The following is a 21,695-nucleotide window of genomic DNA, read 5'->3' as shown; positions in this document are numbered from 1 at the left end:
CAATATGGAATGCACTCCCAACAGGTGTAAAAGACAGTGCATCTCTACCCTCTTTCAAAACCGCACTAAAAGAACACCTCCAGGCAACTACAACCCTAGACTAACACCCTCCCCCCACCACATCCCACCTCCCCGGATTGTAAATAATCAAATGTATATACTTGTTCTTATGCTTTCTGAGCTCACTATGTTCACTGCTCACTGTACATATCCTACCAAGTCAGACCTACACTGTTTCAATGTCCATTTCTCAGATGATATTATTGTTGATGACTGATAGCAACCCAACCTAACCGCCCCACCCCAAACCCCTCCGCATCCCACCCCCCTGATTGTAAATAATGTAAATAATTCAATGTATATACTCTGATGATTAACTTGTGTGATGACTGTAGTCTGCTGATAGTATATATTTATACCATGAATTGATTAACGTGGACCCCGACTTAAATAAGTTGAAAAACTTATTCGGGTGTTACCATTTAGTGGTCAATTGTACGGAATATGTACTGTACTGTGAAATCTACTAATAAAAGTCTCAATCTCAATAAAAAAAACAACGTTTTAAATTAAAATTAGCGTAAAACCATGATTGATAACATTGATGAACGAACTGGTGACACTGCTCATTAACTGGAGAAAAAAGTTAGCGCTGGCTAACTTGAATGCCGACATGAATACAAGAGTCATTAACTACTTTCTCTATTTAAAAAAAATGACATTCCTCAATCTAAACTTGTACAGTATAAACACATTGCTGTCTGAGCAGCTCAGATATTCAATTGTGCATATTGAACCTATAGGTCAGAGCTGGGCAAATATTTTGACTCGGGGGCCACTTTGAGAGAAAAAATGTGTCTGGGGGGGGGCAATGTGTATGTGTGCATAAATTATATGTACACATTTAGCTGTAAAAATCTGCTGTACAGTATGTGTGTTTGGGTCCTTGTTTTTCAGGAACACTAGGCTCCAGCACCCCCCGCGATCCCGAAAGGGACAAACGGTAGAAATGGATGGATGGATAATACCAAAAGTCACAATTCTAAAAAAGTTATGACAGTCCACCTAAAAAAAACAGAATGTAATTTTACAGTTTTTACCGAATGGCACACCCAAAATATACATTAAAATAAAGAAAGTGGGATTTACAATATTAACTATGAACAATAAAACACTGAATATTAACAACATATGAACGTCGCTTCTCTTTTACTTCTCAGACCAGCTCCTCGATAGTTGTGTACCTTTTACAATCAAGTAAAACACAACAACAATGTAACAAACCGCAAAATATGAATGCAAAGGGTAATAAACACCTACATGATGATATATTATCACGTAAAAATCTGCTTCCGCATCTGTTCCTGACACACACGTTTCGGGCTGGCTGCTCTGAAAACCAACCCCGCCCACTCTGCTTTGTTCCTCGTCTGAGCTGCTGTGACGTAGATTACCGTAATAACTCGTACAACACCCTAAAGCGCAGATTTCAACCATTGAAATCATTTCTATAGTTCAAGACTTACGGTAATTTAAAAACAGCACTGCACATCATAATGGCGGCTACAGTTTTGATGTTAAAGGTCTAAAAAAATAATGTACAACGTCCGGCGGGGCGGATTGAGAATCATAACGAGCCGTATTTGACCTGGTCTGCTATAGGCTGTGCTCTCTTAAAACAGAGAGATCGATCGATACTCGAAGCAATATGACAACAAGAAGTGAATTTGCATGGCGTCACACCAACGGGCCGTAACGCACCCACACATGTTTGTTTGTTTTTCTCTCTCATTATAAAAAAATTTTTTACAAATTAAAAACGGAAGAAGATTAACATATTTAAGCACTCAAATAAAATAATATAGCTCTTAAGTAGCCATAGCAATATTATTATATAACATATTTCTTCTGCCAAGAAAGTATATTGTGTGGCTATTTATTTATTGTGTTTGATTTAAAAAAAAACTTTGTTATAAGTGTATGAGTATTTTTTGAGCACATTCAACAATACTGTGATAATTATGATAACCGTCATAATTTTGGTGACAATAGCCGTACTAGGAAATTTTCATATCGTCACATCCCTAATATTAAACTATTTCTTAAAAGTTCCCAGTCATTGTTTTTTATTTTTTGGGTCTCTGTGTTTTTAACATGATATTGTCATATCGCCATACTGTGTTCTGTTTTTCTGTTTTCAGACTACAGATGTAAATGAGCAACTATGCTGTAATCTGCCTCATTTACAGTCTGTTAATCAGATTGGTTATCAATGTTCATTGTCTTGAGGAAATACATAAATAAATGTATTAATCACTCTAGTATACACATGTCCAACTCAAAGCCCGGGGGGCCAGATCCGGCCCGACACGTCATTTAATGTGGCCCGCGAAAGCCTGGGAATAATGTGCAAACTTCATCTTTCTTACTAAATGTTATCATTGTTTCCATTTTGACATGAGATTTGATATATGTTTTAAACTTTGATATACTGTATACACATATATTCAATTGTTATTGGTGTGAATCTTTGGGCACCTCGCCATTCGATTACGATTCTTGGGGTGAGGATTTGATTCATAATCGATACTCGATTCAACACGATTCTCGATTCAAACTGATTTTTGCAATGTATTATTTGGTATAATAATAACAACACCTTAACAAAACAGCTTACAGGCTACACAGCCTCCTTTTGGTTGTTGACGTATGACATATACGCGCACCAAGTAAGCGTTGAGATGGCCTAAAAAACACATTTTTTATTAATACGTCTAAAAAAAATAGAATAAATTAGATTTTTGAAAATTACCAAAAAAATCAGGATTTTAATGTGATTAAAAAACATTTTTTAGCACCCCTAATTATTATATACCGTATGATAGTTTGTAAAAATAACAATAAATACTTAAATATCTGCTTGTCACCTTGACTTAAGATTTCAAAGCAAGTTATCCATCAATTTGTATGTACAAAAATAAAATAACCAAAGATAAACTACCGTTCAAAAGTTTGGGGTCACCCAAACAATTTTGTGGAATAGCCTTCATTTCTAAGAACAAGAATAGACTGTAGAGTTTCAGATGAAAGTTCTCTTTTTCTGGCCATTTTGAGCGTTTAATTGACCCCACAAATGTGATGCTCCAGAAACTCAATCTGCTCAAAGGAAGGTCAGTTTTGTAGCTTCTGTAACGAGCTAAACTGTTTTCAGATGTGTGAACATGATTGCACAAGGGTTTTCTAATCATCAATTAGCCTTCTGAGCCAATGAGCAAACACATTGTACCATTAGTACACTGGAGTGATAGTTGCTGGAAATGGGCCTCTATACACCTATGTAGATATTGCACCAAAAACCAGACATTTGCAGCTAGAATAGTCATTTACCACATTAGCAATGTATAGAGTGTATTTTTTTAAAGTTAAGACTAGTTGAAAGTTCTCTTCATTGAAAAGTACAGTGCTTTTCCTTCAAAAATAAGGACATTTCAATGTGACCCCAAACTTTTGAACGGTAGTGTAGATAGATAGATAGATAGTACTTTATTGATTCCTTCAGGAGAGTTCCCTCAGGAAAATTAAAATTCCAGCAGCAGTGTACAGAATTGAGATATAATTTAAAAAGTAAAAAGTAAATAATGGAAGTATAAATGGAAACAAAATAGAAAAATATTACAATAAGAATAAAAATAAAAAGCAACAAGGAGAATAAAAATATAACAGTAAAATAAGAATATAACAAGATAAACTAGGCAGTAGTGACCATGTTGTGAAAAAGTATTGCACTGTTATTGTTTTGCATCCCCTGTCATCCGAGATCCCTTCCTCCCCCCCAGAGAGGAGTTGTACAGTCTAATGGCATGTGGGACAAAGGCATAGGCAATAATATAATGAGGCGATTATACTTTTATATGTGTACAGCTCTGGTAATGGGTACATTCGCACCCACCTGCACAAATGTACTTCAAAATGTAACAATCAAAATAAATATGACTTTTTGTTTTGTTTACTAGGGCATGCATATATAATATGCATTAGTTTGACCATTTAAAATCAACGATAATAAAAAGGAGACGCTTGGAAATAGCATAAAAATGCCCCAAAAACTTGGAAAAACGCGATTCATAGTGTTACTTTTTGGTGTAACCATCATGAGCGTTCTGTTCAGGTATATTTATTTTATATTTTGATAAATCATCATATTTATGTATTACTCAATTTAAATAGGTATTGATCAATCTTTAAGCTGTGTGTATTTGATTTCAGTTTGCTTTTGACATATTATTTAGAATTGTAGTTGAAACTTTTACAACCTTGTGTTGCGCTCATGATGGCGTAACCAAACTAGATTTCATTTAATGATCTTATTTTGAATATTTATTCCCTTTTTTACTTTTAGTATATTTAAATATGCATTTATAAACATTGAATACATTTCAAATATCAATAAAATGTGATTGCCTTCATCTTATAGGGTAATATTTAGTTACACCAAGTCATGAGCGTAACACTAAGCTTCATCACTTTGACTTGTAATATCTCTAATTCTGGTGGTGTTTTATGCGTTTTTCTTTTTGGAAAATGTACTATACATATAATACAATAAAGTCCCATATAAAATTATGTTTCTAGCAATACTTTCATTTTGCCTTTGAAAGTAACACTTCAATGTCCATTAGTGGAGCTGTACACATATTCTTACATTCACTGTTACAAGCGGCCCTCTGAGGGCAGCCATGACTGCGACGTGGCCCTCGATGAAAACAAGTTTGACACCCCTGCTCTAGTATTATGCCGATAATATCCCTGGTATTGACACTATATTCATTGTTCCACCAAACTCTAACGTATTCGTTTAAATGTTAACAATTTACAATTAACTTGAGTGACTTCCCTCAAAAGGTGGTCAACGAGTTACTAAGTTATAACAACACCTCCCATGAAAGTACTTAGCTTTCTTAACTAATCGATTGTGGTCAAATACCCGACATCTCCATATTTTTGAAGTTTGTAATTTGTTATTGTAACACATTTCAAATAATTTAATGGTTCAGTGACAAAAGCAGACATTCCTTAGCAGTGTCAATGCGAACTGAAAAGCTAGAATTCTGCTTCCTGATATTTGCTTATACTGTATTGTTGTCATCACAAGAGTATTGACACTCTGGGAGGTTTGGTGTGGCCACGGCAAATAAACCCTCCCTTGCCGGTAAATTCATGTTAGTTTATGTAACATGTAAAAAAACCCCAGAAGAATAGGATGGCAAGTGTTATGCTGCAAAATTGCAATGGCACTGCGGTCCGTTACAGTAAACATTGCATTCGCATTCACACAGAACAAAGGCAGGTGGGTCATTGTCATAACTGTCAACCCACAGGCAACTCTTGCGTTTTGCCCTTTTGCTGCTTGTCAACACTCGGACCACATCGGCTCAACGCATCATTAAACTATAAAAGTCAATTCAGATTTTTGATGATTTGACACGTTGGCATTGTTTAACACGAGTATCCAACATTGTAACAACGTTTATAAGCCAGAAAAGACGAAATTCATCATCGGTCCCCTGTAATGATTAACTGAAACATTTGCTTACTGTCAAGACGTGGACTGTGGGATGTTTGTTTTCCCGAGATGCAAGTAAAGTTGGAGTGGACATGGCGTGAAGGTAAATACATATTTATTTTTAACACTAACAACAGGAACAAACTTAAGGCGCGCACAAAGGCGGAGGTACAAACTTGGCTAATGAAAACAAAAGACTAGCACAAAGGCAAAAACTGTGGACATGAAATATACAACACTTACTGTGGCATGAAAAATGCGCATGAAACAATGGCTTGAAATGAACGCATGGATGACAAGGGTAGCAGAAGCAAACAGAGTTAATGTTGCCAGGCTGACTTCCTGGCAACTATCGGCTTAAATAATACAGACATGATTGACAACAGGTGCGCGAGTGCAAAACGTGAAACAGGTGAAACTAATGGTCGTCATGGTGACAAGGCAAGGGAGTGAAAACAGGAACTAAAAAGTGTCCAAAAACCAAGCAGAACATAACTAAACAAAACATGACCACAGAACATGACACTTACCTGCAATTTTACCAGAAACACTTGGTCATCTTCAGCTTGAATTTCCTTGTACAATCTAGTGGAAATGAAGCAAACAGTTTACAGAAGAGAAGTAGCTTATATTCAGGACTAGTTATTTATGTGATATGCAATACAAAAGTAAAAAAAATTTTTTTCCATTAATGATACATTACAACATGTTAAAATTCCCATTAATTGTCTCTCGGCTTTTTGTTATGCTCTAAGTTGCGAGCATAATCTGAGTTACGAGCCTCCCCACCAGTAGTGACTATGTCCACAGCTCGACACAATCCTGCCCTCCAAACACCGGAACTGAGAAAGTTAGTGCATATAAACGCGAATGACCGAATTAGAGTAAGAAATAATTAAAAACATATCCTAACCCAGGGGTCGGCAACATAAAAACGTTCCTGTTTGCTGAGGGCCCTATTCTCCCGTCTGCGCGTAAGTGTTTTTTTTTTTTTTACACGCTTTTACACATTTATCTTATTTGTATTCTCCCATCCAGCCTGCGGGGACACCCATCCTGCGTTAGCGAGGCAAAAGGGTTTAAGCCTGAAATAATGGCTTTGCCGTGACACCTTTTTTTGTGGTTGCGTGAAAATTGTGTAGCATGGAGTTTTACTAACACTCCTGAATGTCACTGAAATCCATAAAAAAATAACAATTTAAATTTGAACAAACTTAAAGGGGAACTACACTTGTTTGGGATTTTGCCTATCATTCACAATCCCTATGTAATACACATTCAGTACAGGCCAAAAGTTTGGACACACCTTCTCATTCACAACACAACTGATGGTCCCAACCCCATTGATAAAGCAATAAACTCCACTAATCAACCCTGATAAGGCACACCTGTGAAGTGAAAAACATTTTAGGTGACTACCTCTTGAAGCTCATCGAGAGAATGCCAAGAGTGTGCAAAGGGTGGCAATTCTGAAAAAAACAGAATATAAAACATGTTTTCAGTTATTTCACCTTTTTTTGTTAAGTAAGTAACTCCTCATGTGTTCATTCATAGTTTTGATGCCTTCAGTGACAATCTACAATGTAAATAGTCATGAAAATAAAGAAAACGCATTGAATGAGAAGGTGTGTCCAAACATTTGGCCTGTACTGTATGTTTTAAATGTTTTATGCATTCTAATTTGCAATATATGACAAGTATGAGGTGGCTTGCAAAACAGCTAAGGAGAGTACTCTATTGCACCCATTAAACCCTCTAAAAACATCTAAAAACCGCCAACAATACTCCCATTTACATGTCGTGACTTGCATATTAACCAAGTATTAGCATATTGTTATTATAAGCACTAACACTGAGGAAATACTTCAAGTGGCGCCGTGATCACAGAGAGGTAACTAGATTATGCAGCTATTAACATACTGAGTCGGTGAGAATGCTGCATTGCCTCTGAGCTGGTAAAAGTTAATTCTTGATTATAAATCATGTATTTCACTTCAGTTCACTTTCAGGTTGTGGCCATACACCGAGAAGTTGGTCAACTTCGAAATTTAACTTCGACACAGAGATGGCGAGAAAGACATTAAAAGACACTCGTTTAAGCCCACTTTTTAATTTTTTTATTTTTTACCTGCATAAGGATTATGATTAAAGGCCTACTGAAACCCACTACTACCGACCACGCAGTCTGATAGTTTATATATCAATGATGAAATATTAACATTGCAACACGTGCCAATACGGCCGGGTTAACTTATAAAGTGCAATTTTAAACTTCCCGCTAAACTTCTGGTTGAAAATGTCTATATATGATGACGTATGCGCGTGACGTCAATCGTTGAAACGGAAGTATTGGTACCTCATTGAATCCAATACAAAAAAGCTCTGTTTTCATCTCAAAATTCCATAGTATTCTGGACATCTGTGTTGGTGAATCTTTTGCGATTTGTTTAATGAACAATGAAGACTGCAAAGAAGAAAGTTGTAGGTAGGATCGGTGTATTAGCGGCGGACTACAGCAACACAACCAGGAGGACTTTGACTTGGATATCAGACGCGCTATCCGACGCTAGCCGCCGACCGTACGGATGATCGGGTGAAGTCCTTCGTCCTTCCGTCGATCGCTGGAACGCAGGTGAGCACGGGTGTTGATGAGCAGATGTGGGCTGGCTGGCGTAGGTGGAACGCTAATGTTTTTATCATAGCTCTGTGAGGTCCCGTTGCTAAGTTAGCTTCAATGGCGTCGTTAGCAACAGCATTGTTAAGCTTTTGGGAATTATTAACCGTGTATTTACATGTCCATTGTTTAATAGTATTGTTGATCTTCTGTCTATCCTTCCAGTCAAGGATTTATTTATTTTGTTTCTATCTGCATTTGAGCCCGATGCTATCACGTTAGCTCAGTAGCTAAAGAGCTCCGCCGATGTATTATCGTGGAGATAAAAGTCACTGTGAATGTCCATTTCGCGTTCTCGACTCTGATTTTCAAGAGGATATAGCATCCGAGGTGGTTTAAAATACAAATCCGTGATCCACAATAGAAAAAGGAGAAAGTGTGGAATCCAATGAACCCTTGTACCTAAGTTACGGTCAGAGCGAAAAAAGATACGTCCTGCACTGCACTGTAGTCCTTCACTCTCACTTTCCTCATCCACAAATATTTCATCCTCGCTCAAATTAATGGGGTAATCGTCGCTTTCTCGGTCCAAATCTCTCTCGCTGCATTGTAAACAATGGGAAAATGTGAGGAGTCCTTCCTCCGGTGACGTCACGCTACTTCCGGTATAGGCAAGGCTTTTTTTTTATCAGCGACCAAAAGTTGCGACCTTTATCGTCGTTGTTTTCTACTAAATCCTTTCAGCAAAAATATGGCAATATCGCGAAATCATCAAGTATGACACATAGAATGGATCTGCTATCCCCGTTTAAATAAAAAAATTTCATTTCAGTAGGCCTTTAATTCTTCATCTAAACAGGAAAATATGAACATTCCATCAATTGTATTTAAATTAAGTGTGACATCATCGTTCTTGCTCATCAGACTCTAAACCAGTGGTTCTTAACCTGGGTTCGATCGAACCCTAGGGGTTCGGTGAGTCAGCCTCAGGGGTTCGGCGGAGCCTGCGCCGCGGAGGTCAAGACACACCTGACTCATCGTGTAAATAAAAACTTGTCCCTATCGGCGTATTATGGACACGGCAACAGCAGAAGCCACACTGATTTGCAGGCGTGTAATTTGTTGTGAGTTCATGCACTATGTTGGTTGTGTTCTTTGAACAAGGTGATGTTCATGCACAGTTCATTTTGTGCACCAGTAAAAAAAACATGTAACTTGAATTCTTGAATTTTGTTTTTCGCTAAAGAAGGGTTCGTGAATATGAAACTGGTGGGGTTCGGTACCTCCAACAAGGTTAAGAACCACTGTTCTAAATTAAGAAAAATCATGCCAAGAGGCCCTGTATATATGCACCTTATTGCTTTTTTATCCTGCACTACAATGAGCTAATGAAATGAAATGTCGTTGTTATCTGTACTGTAAAGTTCAAATTTGAATGACAATAAAAAGGAAGTCTAAGTCGAAGTCTAAGTACTCTCCGTCGCCACACACACTGAGTCAGTATGAGTTGGGGTGACGTACGAGAAGTAGCAAACACTTGTTTTTACCACGCCATCTTTTGCCATCAAAGAACTCAATTGCTTTTGTTTAAAAATACTTTATTTACACAAACCAGATACAATAAATATATTTTAATGCTCTGCTGAATGAATGACTGTCTACCAAGATGGAGGATTTGGTAGACAGGCTCAAAAACATCTACAAAGTGGACTTTTAGACAAAATACAGTGGAAGGTAATCAGACTCCAAACAAAATTCTGCTTAGCGCTCCCATTTAGCCAAGGTTGGCCCTGCATGGCACACACCAACACTGGCAGAGGCCGTTCTCTGTTAAACTGGCATGGAGCTTTTTTCCAAGTCACCCTTTACTGCAAATGCACAACATTGTGAAATCGGACACTGGTGTCATTGCAAGAGGCAGATGAACAGGTTCCTTTGTTGAAATCCTATTATGCTTCCTCTTGTCACTTTTTTGCTCACCTTGAATGAAACTACTAGCAGTCTGTTATATTCTGTTTGTTATAGCGAGCTATTTAATGTTCTCAATGTTTTCATTATGTCTGTTTGGAGTCCTTCATAACATTGTAAATTCAAAAGAAATAAAAAAAAATAACCTGTTGTTCTTTATGTGGCCTCATGATATTTGTTGTTGATGTACCTTCCTGCAATTAGTCATTCAGTTTGTTCCAGGAAGTTTTTTCTTTCGTAATGATTACATTTACAGCACCTGTAAGCACTCCCCGAGTACAAATAGTTCCTTCTCAGGTCTATTAAAATTCCACATTCATTCAGCACAGTAATGTATTAACTTTAAAATGACACAAGACGCTGTGGACCCACAAACAAGAAAGGTTTTAATAAGGTAATGACACAATGCCACAACTGGCCAGTAGTGGATGTTGTATGTGTGGGAACAAATATTTACTGTCTGCTTTTTCTGTCCCAGGTGAACCGGCCGAGTTTGATCCTAGCTTTAATGGACCCATAAAAAAGAGGTGATTCTCAATTTAAAAAAAATTCCCACTGCATTTCCTTATGTGCTGTGAAGGTCAAGCTTAGCTCGTATTAATTGACAGAATCACAATTAAGACCCTAAACACTGTAAATTTTGCTGTGCTGTTTTTTCTTCCAGAGGGTGCACTGATATCATCTGCTGTGTGCTGTTTCTAGTGGTCCTCCTTGGCTACATAGCAGTCGGAATTGTAGGTGAGCGTAACTACACTACTTGACATATTTCAAGTCGATTTGTCACATTCCCACTCTGAAACATTACGTATCTATAGCACATATTTTCCTCCACTCTTCCTGTTTTATTTCCTCATAGACTGTTTTATATTCCTGCACCTCTCTAAATAATAAACCCATTGTTAGTTACACTTTGACTTTTGTGGATGCTCTCATTATTAATGATGTCCAATGGAACAATGTGTTACCCTCCTCTATGATGCTTTTGTCGTTTATGCCTTAATGTTGTTTTCTGTTTGTTTTTGAAACTTTTTTTGAAATTCGCTGCATTATCAGGCCACCCTTTAAATATGATTTTCTTCAGGCTTCTGATTGGCCAAAGTCTTTACATTTAGGACATATAGTGATACCTACTACTACTTTGGCATGCACAAAGTAATAATTTTTCTCTGTTCTACCCTATGAATGTTGTATACTCATGTTAAACAATGCCAACACGTCAAATCATGAGCCTGCAAGCAGTTTTGTATGACTCTGTCGCTGTCTTTTTTAACAGTGGGCAGACTACAATGTGCCGGACATACTTACCGTAATTTCCGGACTATAAGCCGCTACTTTTTCCCCTCGTTCTGGTCCCTGCGGCTTATACAAGGGTGCGGCTTATTTACGGCATGTTCTTCTCCGACACCGACAAAGAGGATTTCAGTGGTTTTAGTATGCAGGAGGAAGACAATGACACAATGATTAAAGACTGACTTTTCATATACCGGTAGGCTGGTTATTTTGATAACGTACAGGCGAGCACTTTGTATAAACTTTGCACCGTTGTATTATTTGTACTCTGCACGAATGCTGTTCGCTATGTCAAAGATGTGAAAGTTTGATTGAATGATTGAAAGATTTATTGTTAATAAATGGAACGCTTTGCGTTCCCAAACAGTCACCTCTGTCCCGACAATCCCCTCCGTGGCAGCAGGAACCCCTATATACTACGCTAATTACACATCAAAACTCTGCGGCTTATAGTCGGGTGCGGCTTATATATGGAGCAATCTGTATTTTCCCCTAAATTTAGCTGGTGCGGCTTATAGTCAGGTGCGGCTTATAGTCCGGAAATTACGGTATTTATGTGGGCATTCAAGTTAAATGCTTTTGACCAGCACCTTTCTGCCGCTCAATTGTGCTGAGAATGTAGGCTGCAGCCTCCTGTGTCATGCCCTCTCGCTTTTATACCCACCCGCCTGCTCTGATTTCTAAAAAGACAAATACTTCTGTGTTTATTTGCCCTCTACATTTTACACAGGATGTTTTTTTCGACAAAGACGGATTAACCGCAACATAAATTAAATTACTAGGTTAGGTTACTTTATTGGTACATAAAGGTAAACTTGTTTTGCAGCCAGAAACCAATGTTCCCCCTAACTTGTACTAAACTAAAATGTGTGCAGAATCAGACGTTCACATACCATGTGGCCATACCAGCAGCACACTTGCCCCAAACCTGACATCATAACAAGTTAAATGTCTTATTATTATAATCAAATGACCGCAGTAATTTGCATTACATTATTTTCTAATAAAGGCGAGTTGGCCCGCTTTCAATGAAAGTTCAAAAATATATATTATACTACTATTGTATGCCTGGGTGGGGGTCTTGCTTTGGAAATGATGTGTACCCCATTCAGAGTTTACAATTATTTCCCCTTAAAACATTTGCATGTTGTACACTGAGATCTGTGCTGTAGAACAATCATTGGATAAAGTGTACATTCGTGTAACTTGATGTCAGTATAATAAATCATTACAGTTTTATTAGCATTTCTGTAATTTAGTAAAAGCATTTGATGATTAATATCATATAAATTAAGATTTTTTTATAAATTACAAACAGAAGAAGTCTGGAGGTAAGGTCATAGAAAAGTTTCTTAAGGGCCAAAATTATGACTAAAGTGGTGACGCTGTATTTTCATTTGCACTTCAATTTTATTGACAGTTTTTTTAAGACACATAAATTATTGTTATTATTAACTTAATTACAATTTCTCTATTTTAACACAGTCTAATTGTATGTGAATGTGTTTTTCATCAGTTTTTATGAGTCCCTCTTTTTGCAGTATATTTGATTAATAATTTATTTTTGTAATTAGCCTGACCTAAGCCTTGATAATAATATTTGTAATCAACACATGGTTTCATATCATTTCGCAAGACTGTTCACTGTAAGTGGGTTAGGTCAAATTGTTGAAAACGATTAAATCAAGAGTAAGATTACTAATTCAGTGGTAATTTTTGAGTTGGCCTTGGGCCTCTCTGTAGTGGAAAAGTTGGGCCCAAGATCATGAATGTTAAGAACTCTTGGTCTATACCACAAGAAAGTGTGTTAAAATAGTTTAGAATCATCATAAGTCCACTTTAAAGTGTGGACAGAGATTGTTCTGTAAAATGCTGTACATTGGGACACTGCCTAAAGGCGTCAGCCTGGTTATCATCTTGTTAAACCATATCTAGCCAATTTCCCTTATACTGGACCATTTTAACGGTGTCATCTAACTTGTTCCAAGGCGCAGTACGTAATCCCTTATCTTAGGTCAATACAAAGTCTGTGTGCAGGCAGCTTAGTTTGACCTCATTAAGTTATGTCACTGGATCCCATCCAGTCGAATTTCTATTCTTTTGAGTAACAATCGACCCAACAAAGAAGGAGCGCCATTCATTATTGCAATGTTTTTTAAAGTGTGTGGCTTCAGTGGAAGAGTAAAAGCTTGAAAAAAATAATGAACAGAACAGATGATCTTTATTGCTATTGCAGAACAGAAATTAATCTTCGGTGGGCTATTAGAAAACTTACAGGACAGAACAATAAGAGATACAAGACAGAAACATTGACTCAAAATTTAAGGGATGTAAAAGATGGAATAGTGATTCTAGATGGAAAATGTAGGATATTGTTCATACTCTAAAAAAAATCAGTTAATTATAGCTTCTCTATGAAAAAAAAACTTGGATGTAATTTCGGGTAGCCAGTGTACAGCTTGGAAAGCAGTAAATAGTCACTGTCTTCTGAGAATAATTTAACACAATCTGAATAGGTGTCAACACTACACCACAGAGTTAACATCTACAAATTGTGGCCAAAGTTTGAATATGTATAGTAGTGTGAGCACCATTGTTATCTTGCACTGTCTTAAACCTCTCAGCCATTTAGTTCCCCACAGGTGCACAGATTGTTCCCGGAATTTTCCATTATCACAAAGCTGGTGGATGTTACATTCTTTGGGCTCGTGCTCATTTAGGCCTGGGGGCATACTTTGTAACCCGTCTGTTGCGCCTTCACCCTGCCCGCGGATCAAATTGGTCTGCAGATTGAAAGACAAGTGCACGAGGAAAAACTAGCCAAAAGCCTAAAATGTCAGCACAAACTCTTAAGGTGTCAGAGAGAGAGATTTACACACGTACTAAAACACAACCACTATATCTGGCATTAGTTACATATTTTGCCCATCCTTTACTTTCACCTTCAGCTTCCTCATCACGGGAGCTGTCATCTTTGAGGTGTGTTTCAGTTCCATATCATCTTGGAAAAACTGACATAATACAGCAGTGTTTCCCACACATTCATTTATTTGTTGCGGCCCACCACGAAAGAATTACGTCCGCCACAAATAAAATAAATTTTTTTTAATTTTTTTATTTTTTTTTAATTCCTGTCCAGCTTCTCAGGCAAATCATATAGTTGATGTAGATGCCCATATAGGCTGTTCAGATTTACTTTACAAAAGAGAAGTGTAGGATACTTCTCTTGTTGCCTTAATTGTATTTGACCACTACTGTTTTCTGTTTATTTGTTACTGACTGTGGCAGGACACCTCTGCCTCTGTTTCACTTTATGTTGCTGGTAAATAATATGGTTGTAGTAGTAGGCTAAAGTTAAATTATTTAGTATGCACTAATTAAAGGGGCAGAGCTTTAAGAGACATTTTAGCTTTTATATTTTATAAGATATATTTTTTGTAAGAACCACAATTAATAAATATATTTCAGTGAATAACTTATTGTTCAAATCTGTATATAAATATGTACATAAAGTGTTGTAATTATATTGTAAAATGGATGGATGGATGGATGGACGTTTAAAACAAAACTGTTATTATTAATTAGTAAGTATACATTTTTTTAGCCTTTTTAGAGAAAATCATATCATTGTAGTAAATTATGCAAATTACTCGATGATGTCATGGTGACCACGCCCATAGCCACGCCCCCACCGCCGCAGGTATCTTGGCAGTTTATGGGAAACACTGTACAGCATATTTTGGAATTCTTGTTTTCCGCGGCCAGCGCTCATGCAGCCTCAGACTATAACACCACCACCATGCTTGACTCTATGCAAAACTCGACTCGATCATTTTGGTACTTGTGTAGCAAGATGTCTAGACAACACTGGCTTTCTGCTTTCTGCTATAAAAGTTGTACACTGACTACCCTTAAGTCAAAAAATGCATGTATACCATGCTATTTCTAAATCATTTGCTTGGTGTGCACTGTGTTCGAGGAGAAGCATGCACTGTTGTAAATAGAGTAAAAGAAGAGGCACAACTCTGACACTAAGACCGAACAGCAAATGGTAGTAATGCTCCTTTTACTAATTAAGGTGTAGACTACCTCAGATTATACTCACCTACTCATCCAAAGCTAAAATGTCTTTGTTAAAAAGGAGAGTAAGGTTTTCCAATAAAAATAGACCAATTTCTATTTATTAACAGAGATGAATGTAAAACCTGTGTGCTTAGTGTGTAATCACATGTCGGTGCTCAAGGAATATACCAGTATTTCGCGTCACTCGTCAAAGCAAAAAATATCTTGCTAGCACAACTAAGACGAGAGAAGATATATTATATTAGTATAATTCTTAGTTCCAAATACCTTAGACTTAAGTTTTTTTCTTGTATTTGTCAGCACACTTGCTTTTAGAAATCTGAGATTGTTCATGATATGTTTTGTGAATGGATATTTAATACTGTATTTTTTGTACTATAAGGCGCATTTAAAATCCTTTCATTTTCTCAAAACGTAAATTCCTTTAAGTTTCAGCTTTGCAACTATACTCCCCCCGGAACCCAAAGACTTTGGTTTCCCGGACTAATGTACGGAATAATTTTGGTTGTGCTTACCGACCTCAAATCTATTTTATTTGGTACATGGTGAAATTATAAGTGTGACCAGTAGATGGCAGTCACACATAAGAGATACGTGTAGACTGCAATATGATTCAAGTAAACAACACCAACATTTTATATGTTCCATTGAAAATATAGAACATTACACACGGTGCTCAAAAATCTATCAAAATGTTTTAGTACGACTTTGGTAAGCTATGAAGCCGCACCGCTTGATAGGTTGTACTGTGTGTCAACATACAACTATTATTATGATGTGTGTATAAGGTAAGACAGGTAAGGTAAGGTCAGATATTATCTAACGTTTTGTTTCGCAATATTATTCAAAAGCAACTTTTCTTACCTTCTGGTACCTGCTGATCTGTATTTGGGATCTGCATAAGTCCTGAAAATTTGCGCCTGTCCGCCTTTGTAGTCCGTGTGGACACCGTAGTCGATAAGCTTCTTCTTTTTCTCTATCTTCTTGTTATGGGATATTCATCCTCCACTGTTGACATTTCTAATATAAAGTAGTGTAAAGTTCTTATATCTGTCAGTAAACTCGCCATGAAAGCGCTAAAAAAATACTGGTATTGTGAGTTTACATAATTCACCTAAGGAACTTTAGTTATTAGAGAGTTCCGGTCTGACAGTTTTTCACGAGACACATTTCCGGCCTTGTTGCACTAGTGAGCCACAGATGAGAAGATACTGCTCCGTTATTGATTGAAGTAAAGTCTGAATGTCATTAAAACAGTTAGCTCCATCTTTTGACACTTCTTCCACTCCCGTCTTTGCACGCTACACCGCTACAACAAAGATGATGGATAAAAGATGCTGCCAAAGGTGAGCCACATAAATAAGACCGCCCACAAAACGGCACATCCTGAAGCGACTGTCAGAAAGCGGCTTGAAGATGATCTGTAAAACATAATCTATGCAACATTTTGACCAAAGAACCACCATTACATGTTATGTAGACCACAAGGAAGTGTTTTACATTTAGAAAAAAAACAAAACATATATATGACCCCTTTAATGTGCCCTATAATCCGGTGTGCCTTTTGTATGAAAATAGACCTGACTAGACCCGCTCATCGGCAGTGCGCCTTATAATCCGGTGCGCCCTATGGTCCGGAAAATATGGTAAATATGAAGATTTTCTTAGGTATTTATTTGAATGAAAACAAATGGAACATGGACTTACTGTATTCTATCAATAGGTCATTATGTCAGTGTTTCCCATACAGCATTTGACTGTAGTGGCCCACCAGAGTTAACTTGGACCGCCGCATAAAGATTTTGTCTGGTTTTTTGCCCTGGAAAACACAATGCAAGGACTGTCTGTTTAGCTTTTTGATCCAACTCCACACAACAGATAGCATTGTAACTCTACTTTCTAACACACATCATGCGCACACACCACAGCTGACTTAGTCGCGCATTTTGACGCATTTGTTCATTGGTATGGTCCAATGGTACGGTGAGATTTTGTCCATGCGATGACGTGCACATTATCTTTAAAATCAATTGATTAATCAAGTAATTAAAAAAATGCAAGCATAAAATAAATGGATACCCATCCACCCAAAAATTTTAATTAAAAAAAAATATTTAAAATGATCACTCACTTGCATGGAGCCCAGGAAACACCATGAATATTATTTATAATCACCCGCGCGTGTTATAAGAACCAAACCAACACAGGTATGTCAATAATTTAATGTAAAAAGGTTTAAAAACATGATATAATGTCACACACACTAGGCTCTGTTTTACTAGTTTACACACATACAGTTTTGTGTCATGATCAATTTTAGATCAAAATTAGAGGATGATGTCATATAGCGACCCAACGCCACCATTCCTGTGGGAAACACTGTATGTTATGATTGTAGTGGTCTGGCCTACTTGGCATTTTTAAGGGTTTGTCTGGCCCCTAAACCAAAATTTAGTTTGACACCCCTGATCTAGACCACAAGGAAGTGTGTTAAATGTAGTTTGAAATCATCATCGGTCCCCTTTAGGTACTTCCCCAGTTAGTCTCTAAAATGATGCATGTACTAGTGTAACTGCATGTGTATACTGGATCTATACCTAATATGTTTGTATTCCTTTTATCAGCTTGGCTTTATGGAGATCCCCGGCATGTTCTTTTTCCGAGGAATTCAACTGGATGGTATTGTGGCACTGGACCAAATAAGTGATTAATTTTAACCTCTATCAACATCAAAGTATCAAGCCATTTGACCGATACTGTATTAATTAGCCTTCTTCCCTTCAGAGACCGACCCACACTTTTGTACTTTGACATCGTCAAATGTGCGACGTCGGTCAACGTGATGGCTACGGCTCTCAATGGGTTCCAGTGTCCAACCACACAGGTACAGTGCAGTGGTTTAGTCGTGGCTGATGTGCAGCCAACATTTTTGCCAAGCATGCTGCCATTTCTTCACATTAATCTCCCTCATTTACTGTACTATTCAACAGGTATGTGTGGCAAAGTGCCCCACTAATTTCTCTGCTGTGGGGCCGCTTGCATACGCCCAGCAACCTGCAGAGGTTTTCAACCAAAATCTATGTGCACCATCCGTAAACCTGTCAAACATGGTAAGTTTGTTTAAGCAGAGTACATTGTTTAGTGTGTTTACATCAGACTTAAGTTGGTCTGCCAGCACTTTTTAATACGATAAAATGTTTTTTTTTGTGTTTTTTTAGTCTGTTAAAGAAATTGTGGAGAAGGATCTCTGTCCTTTCTATACTATTCCCACAATCGCTGGTAAGTGTAAATGACTGTTCGGTATATAGTTCAATTCACTTGGTCTTCTTAATACAGTGGGACCTTGGAAGTAGGATTGGGTACCGAAACCCGGTTCCACAATAGCACTGGTGCAGATGTAAACGATAATATCCAGACCAAAAAAAATAGCTATCTGTGCCTCATTTCAGTGCAAAATTAATACAGACTCAACCACGTGCAACAAGGACTTGGCAGTGGTATTGTGCAAGTAACATCAAGAACTATCTCACTTCCCCCTAACTTATTTAGCGGCAGTTACATTCATGCACACTGACACTAATAACGTTTATTTTTTGATAATCTTTATTTTAATAACAATGTAATATAAAACGTTGCCTACAAAACAAACATTATATATCAAGCATACAGTTTTCTAATGCATGGTGAAAAGTGACAATAACTAATCTGTATAGAAACAGAAATTATCAGCTCTGCAGCCTTAAATTAAACTGAAGACAAAGTAATACATTTTATTTTCTTCCAATACATCAGTTCACAATACAGACAATTACAAAATCTACTTTTTGGTTTAGCCTACAGCTACAGATATGGATTTAAGTGAAGTGCCTTTTTTTGAAAAATGAACATTTAATAAAAATCGATAGTTAAAATTCAGTTGGGATTTTGATATTATTGTTATCCTTTTCTGTTACGTATTCTTTTTTTTAAATACAAAAACATAAGTAAAACATTCAAATATCACAGCAAGTGACTTCACAGAATGGTAAATGGTAAATGGTTGTACTTGTATAGCGCTTTTCTACCCCTTTTTAAGGAGCCCAAAGCGCTTTGACAGTATTTCCACATTCACCCATTCACACACACATTCACACACTGATGGCGGGAGCTGCCATGCAAGGCGCTAACCAGGACCCATCAGGAGCAAGGGTGAAGTGTCTTGCCCAAGGACACAACGGACGTGACTAGGATGGTAGAAGGTGGGGATTGAACCAGTAACCCTCAGATTGCTGGCACGGCCACTCTCCCAACTTCGCCACGCCGTCCCCAGAAGCTCCTTTATGAAAATTGCGAGGGAAGGAAGTGACTGGTCTAAGCGCATGCACGTACTGATCATGTCCTCCGGTATTGACTTTGTAGTGACAACGCCAAGAGTAGCCCTCGTAACACTGCTAGCGCCACAAAAACACAACACTTCCTCATTATGCACCACTAACTGTTACGGCCAGCGTGGTGGTGCATTCACCACCCCCCTGGAATTACGTGGATCAAACATTAAATTTTTGCATGTTCTCTATGTTCTCTATTGCTGAATTTGTTGTGCATGGATGTGTTTGTTATTTTTAAATGTGTTATTAGTTATCATTTATTTTATATCTTTGAAGTATTTCAATTACCATTCTGTTCAAATTGAAAATTCCATAAAAAGGCATTGTTCTTTTTTTTTGTTTACAAATATTAAGTACCGGTTCGAGCAATGTTTAAGCACTGGCATCGTTTTAAAAGTACCGATTTTGCAACTATTATTGTTTAAAATATACAATAAAAGATACATATCCCTACTTGGAAGTCAAATAAATGCCATGTGGACCAAAATGTTCGAAAGTCTTTAAAATCAAAAGTTGGAGTCATGCATAGCGTTACACAGGATGTAATTTTTAAGTGTTGTGTTTAGTTATTTTGATGTTTTTTAACTTCTTTTTACGCAGGTGAGATGTGTGTGGTGCATTTATGAAGTGGAGCACCTTCATGTCGCTTGTTCTTTAATTATGTTTAATGTGTTTTTACGTTTTAATATAACAGTTTCTAACAGATTTTTACACATGTATAACATTCAAGAATGTAAATTGTACAGCAAATATTTTATAATGGCAACAGTTTGATCCTATACTTTATTATTTTTATTTTCATTACTTCTTAAGGTTTCACAGTTTTTTTTCCTTTTGGTCAATTGTTGGCTTACAAAAACATGAACCACTGAAAAACATGAAAAACACTCATTATATTGTTCGTCTTTTTTTTTATTAGTACTAGGAAGATGTCTGCCTGATATCAAAGTGCTTGGGCAGATTCCGCCAGAGTTTTCCAACGTTCCGGGCTTGCCAACAACTGTCAGTGACACGGTCAACCTCATCAAGAACGGCACTGGGTAGGAGTAGCTCTTACATTGTTATACAGACAAACCCCAGGTCACACGCCCAGATTAAAAGATAACCACTTTAATAATCCCACTTGTTTTTCCTCTTTATCACCAGCAAAAGGTTGGTGGACTTGTGAGTGTGCCAATCCTTAGAGTAGTGTTTGGTTGTAGTTACTCCCGTTGCTGTGCACGAGTCAAGCTGCACAGCGGTGCCATGTGAAACACTCATGAGACATACATACTGTATGCTAGTTTAACAGTAGTCGTCCACATAGATGTATGTTTCGTTTGCATGCTGTTCGTCTATGTTTGGATCTCAATAGTGATGCAGTGGAGAGAAAACTGACCTAAAAAGAGATTAAAGATATTAAGGAACAATATTTAAATGCTCAAAATATTTGTATTATTAACAATGGCTTATGCAAACATATACTTTTCTTTACCACTGCATACATGTTAGTAGCACTAAAACTATTACAACATGCTTTTTGAAATGTTGCCAATATTTACCACTGATGTTGTCATGTTATTTTTGTCTTTGATAGGGATATATTAAATGGCTTCAATGCCAGGGACATTGGCGTTCGCATCTTTGAGGATTTCGCATCATCATGGCCCTGGATCCTTCTGTTAGTTGATTGACACTACCACCTGTTGGCAGACACTGAGAACACCACATACTTAGTATCAACAACGGACCTATTTGATTACTACATTTTTATTTAATTTAATACTATTAATATTCATATTCTTATTATACATTTGGACATAATTATATT

At 37.2% G+C, this 21,695-nt stretch overlaps 1 protein-coding gene across 1 annotated transcript in view; it reads left to right on the top strand.

Moving 5' to 3' along the window:
• slc44a4 (solute carrier family 44 member 4) overlaps positions 1–21,695 on the top strand; it is a 42,411-nt gene that overhangs the window by 3,163 nt on the left and 17,553 nt on the right. Inside the window, exons 2-9 of the mRNA XM_062029988.1 lie at positions 10,624–10,672; positions 10,810–10,883; positions 18,143–18,221; positions 18,303–18,402; positions 18,509–18,628; positions 18,737–18,797; positions 20,805–20,925; positions 21,462–21,545. Coding sequence (XP_061885972.1) covers positions 10,624–10,672; positions 10,810–10,883; positions 18,143–18,221; positions 18,303–18,402; positions 18,509–18,628; positions 18,737–18,797; positions 20,805–20,925; positions 21,462–21,545 — 688 coding nt within the window. The remainder of the gene's footprint in view (positions 1–10,623; positions 10,673–10,809; positions 10,884–18,142; positions 18,222–18,302; positions 18,403–18,508; positions 18,629–18,736; positions 18,798–20,804; positions 20,926–21,461; positions 21,546–21,695) is intronic.

Source organism: Entelurus aequoreus, linkage group LG20 (genome assembly GCF_033978785.1).
Source record: "Entelurus aequoreus isolate RoL-2023_Sb linkage group LG20, RoL_Eaeq_v1.1, whole genome shotgun sequence".
Taxonomy (NCBI): Eukaryota; Metazoa; Chordata; class Actinopteri; order Syngnathiformes; family Syngnathidae; genus Entelurus; species Entelurus aequoreus.
Note: the sequence above shows the minus strand (reverse complement) of the source record. Positions and strands in the feature narration are given on the sequence as shown.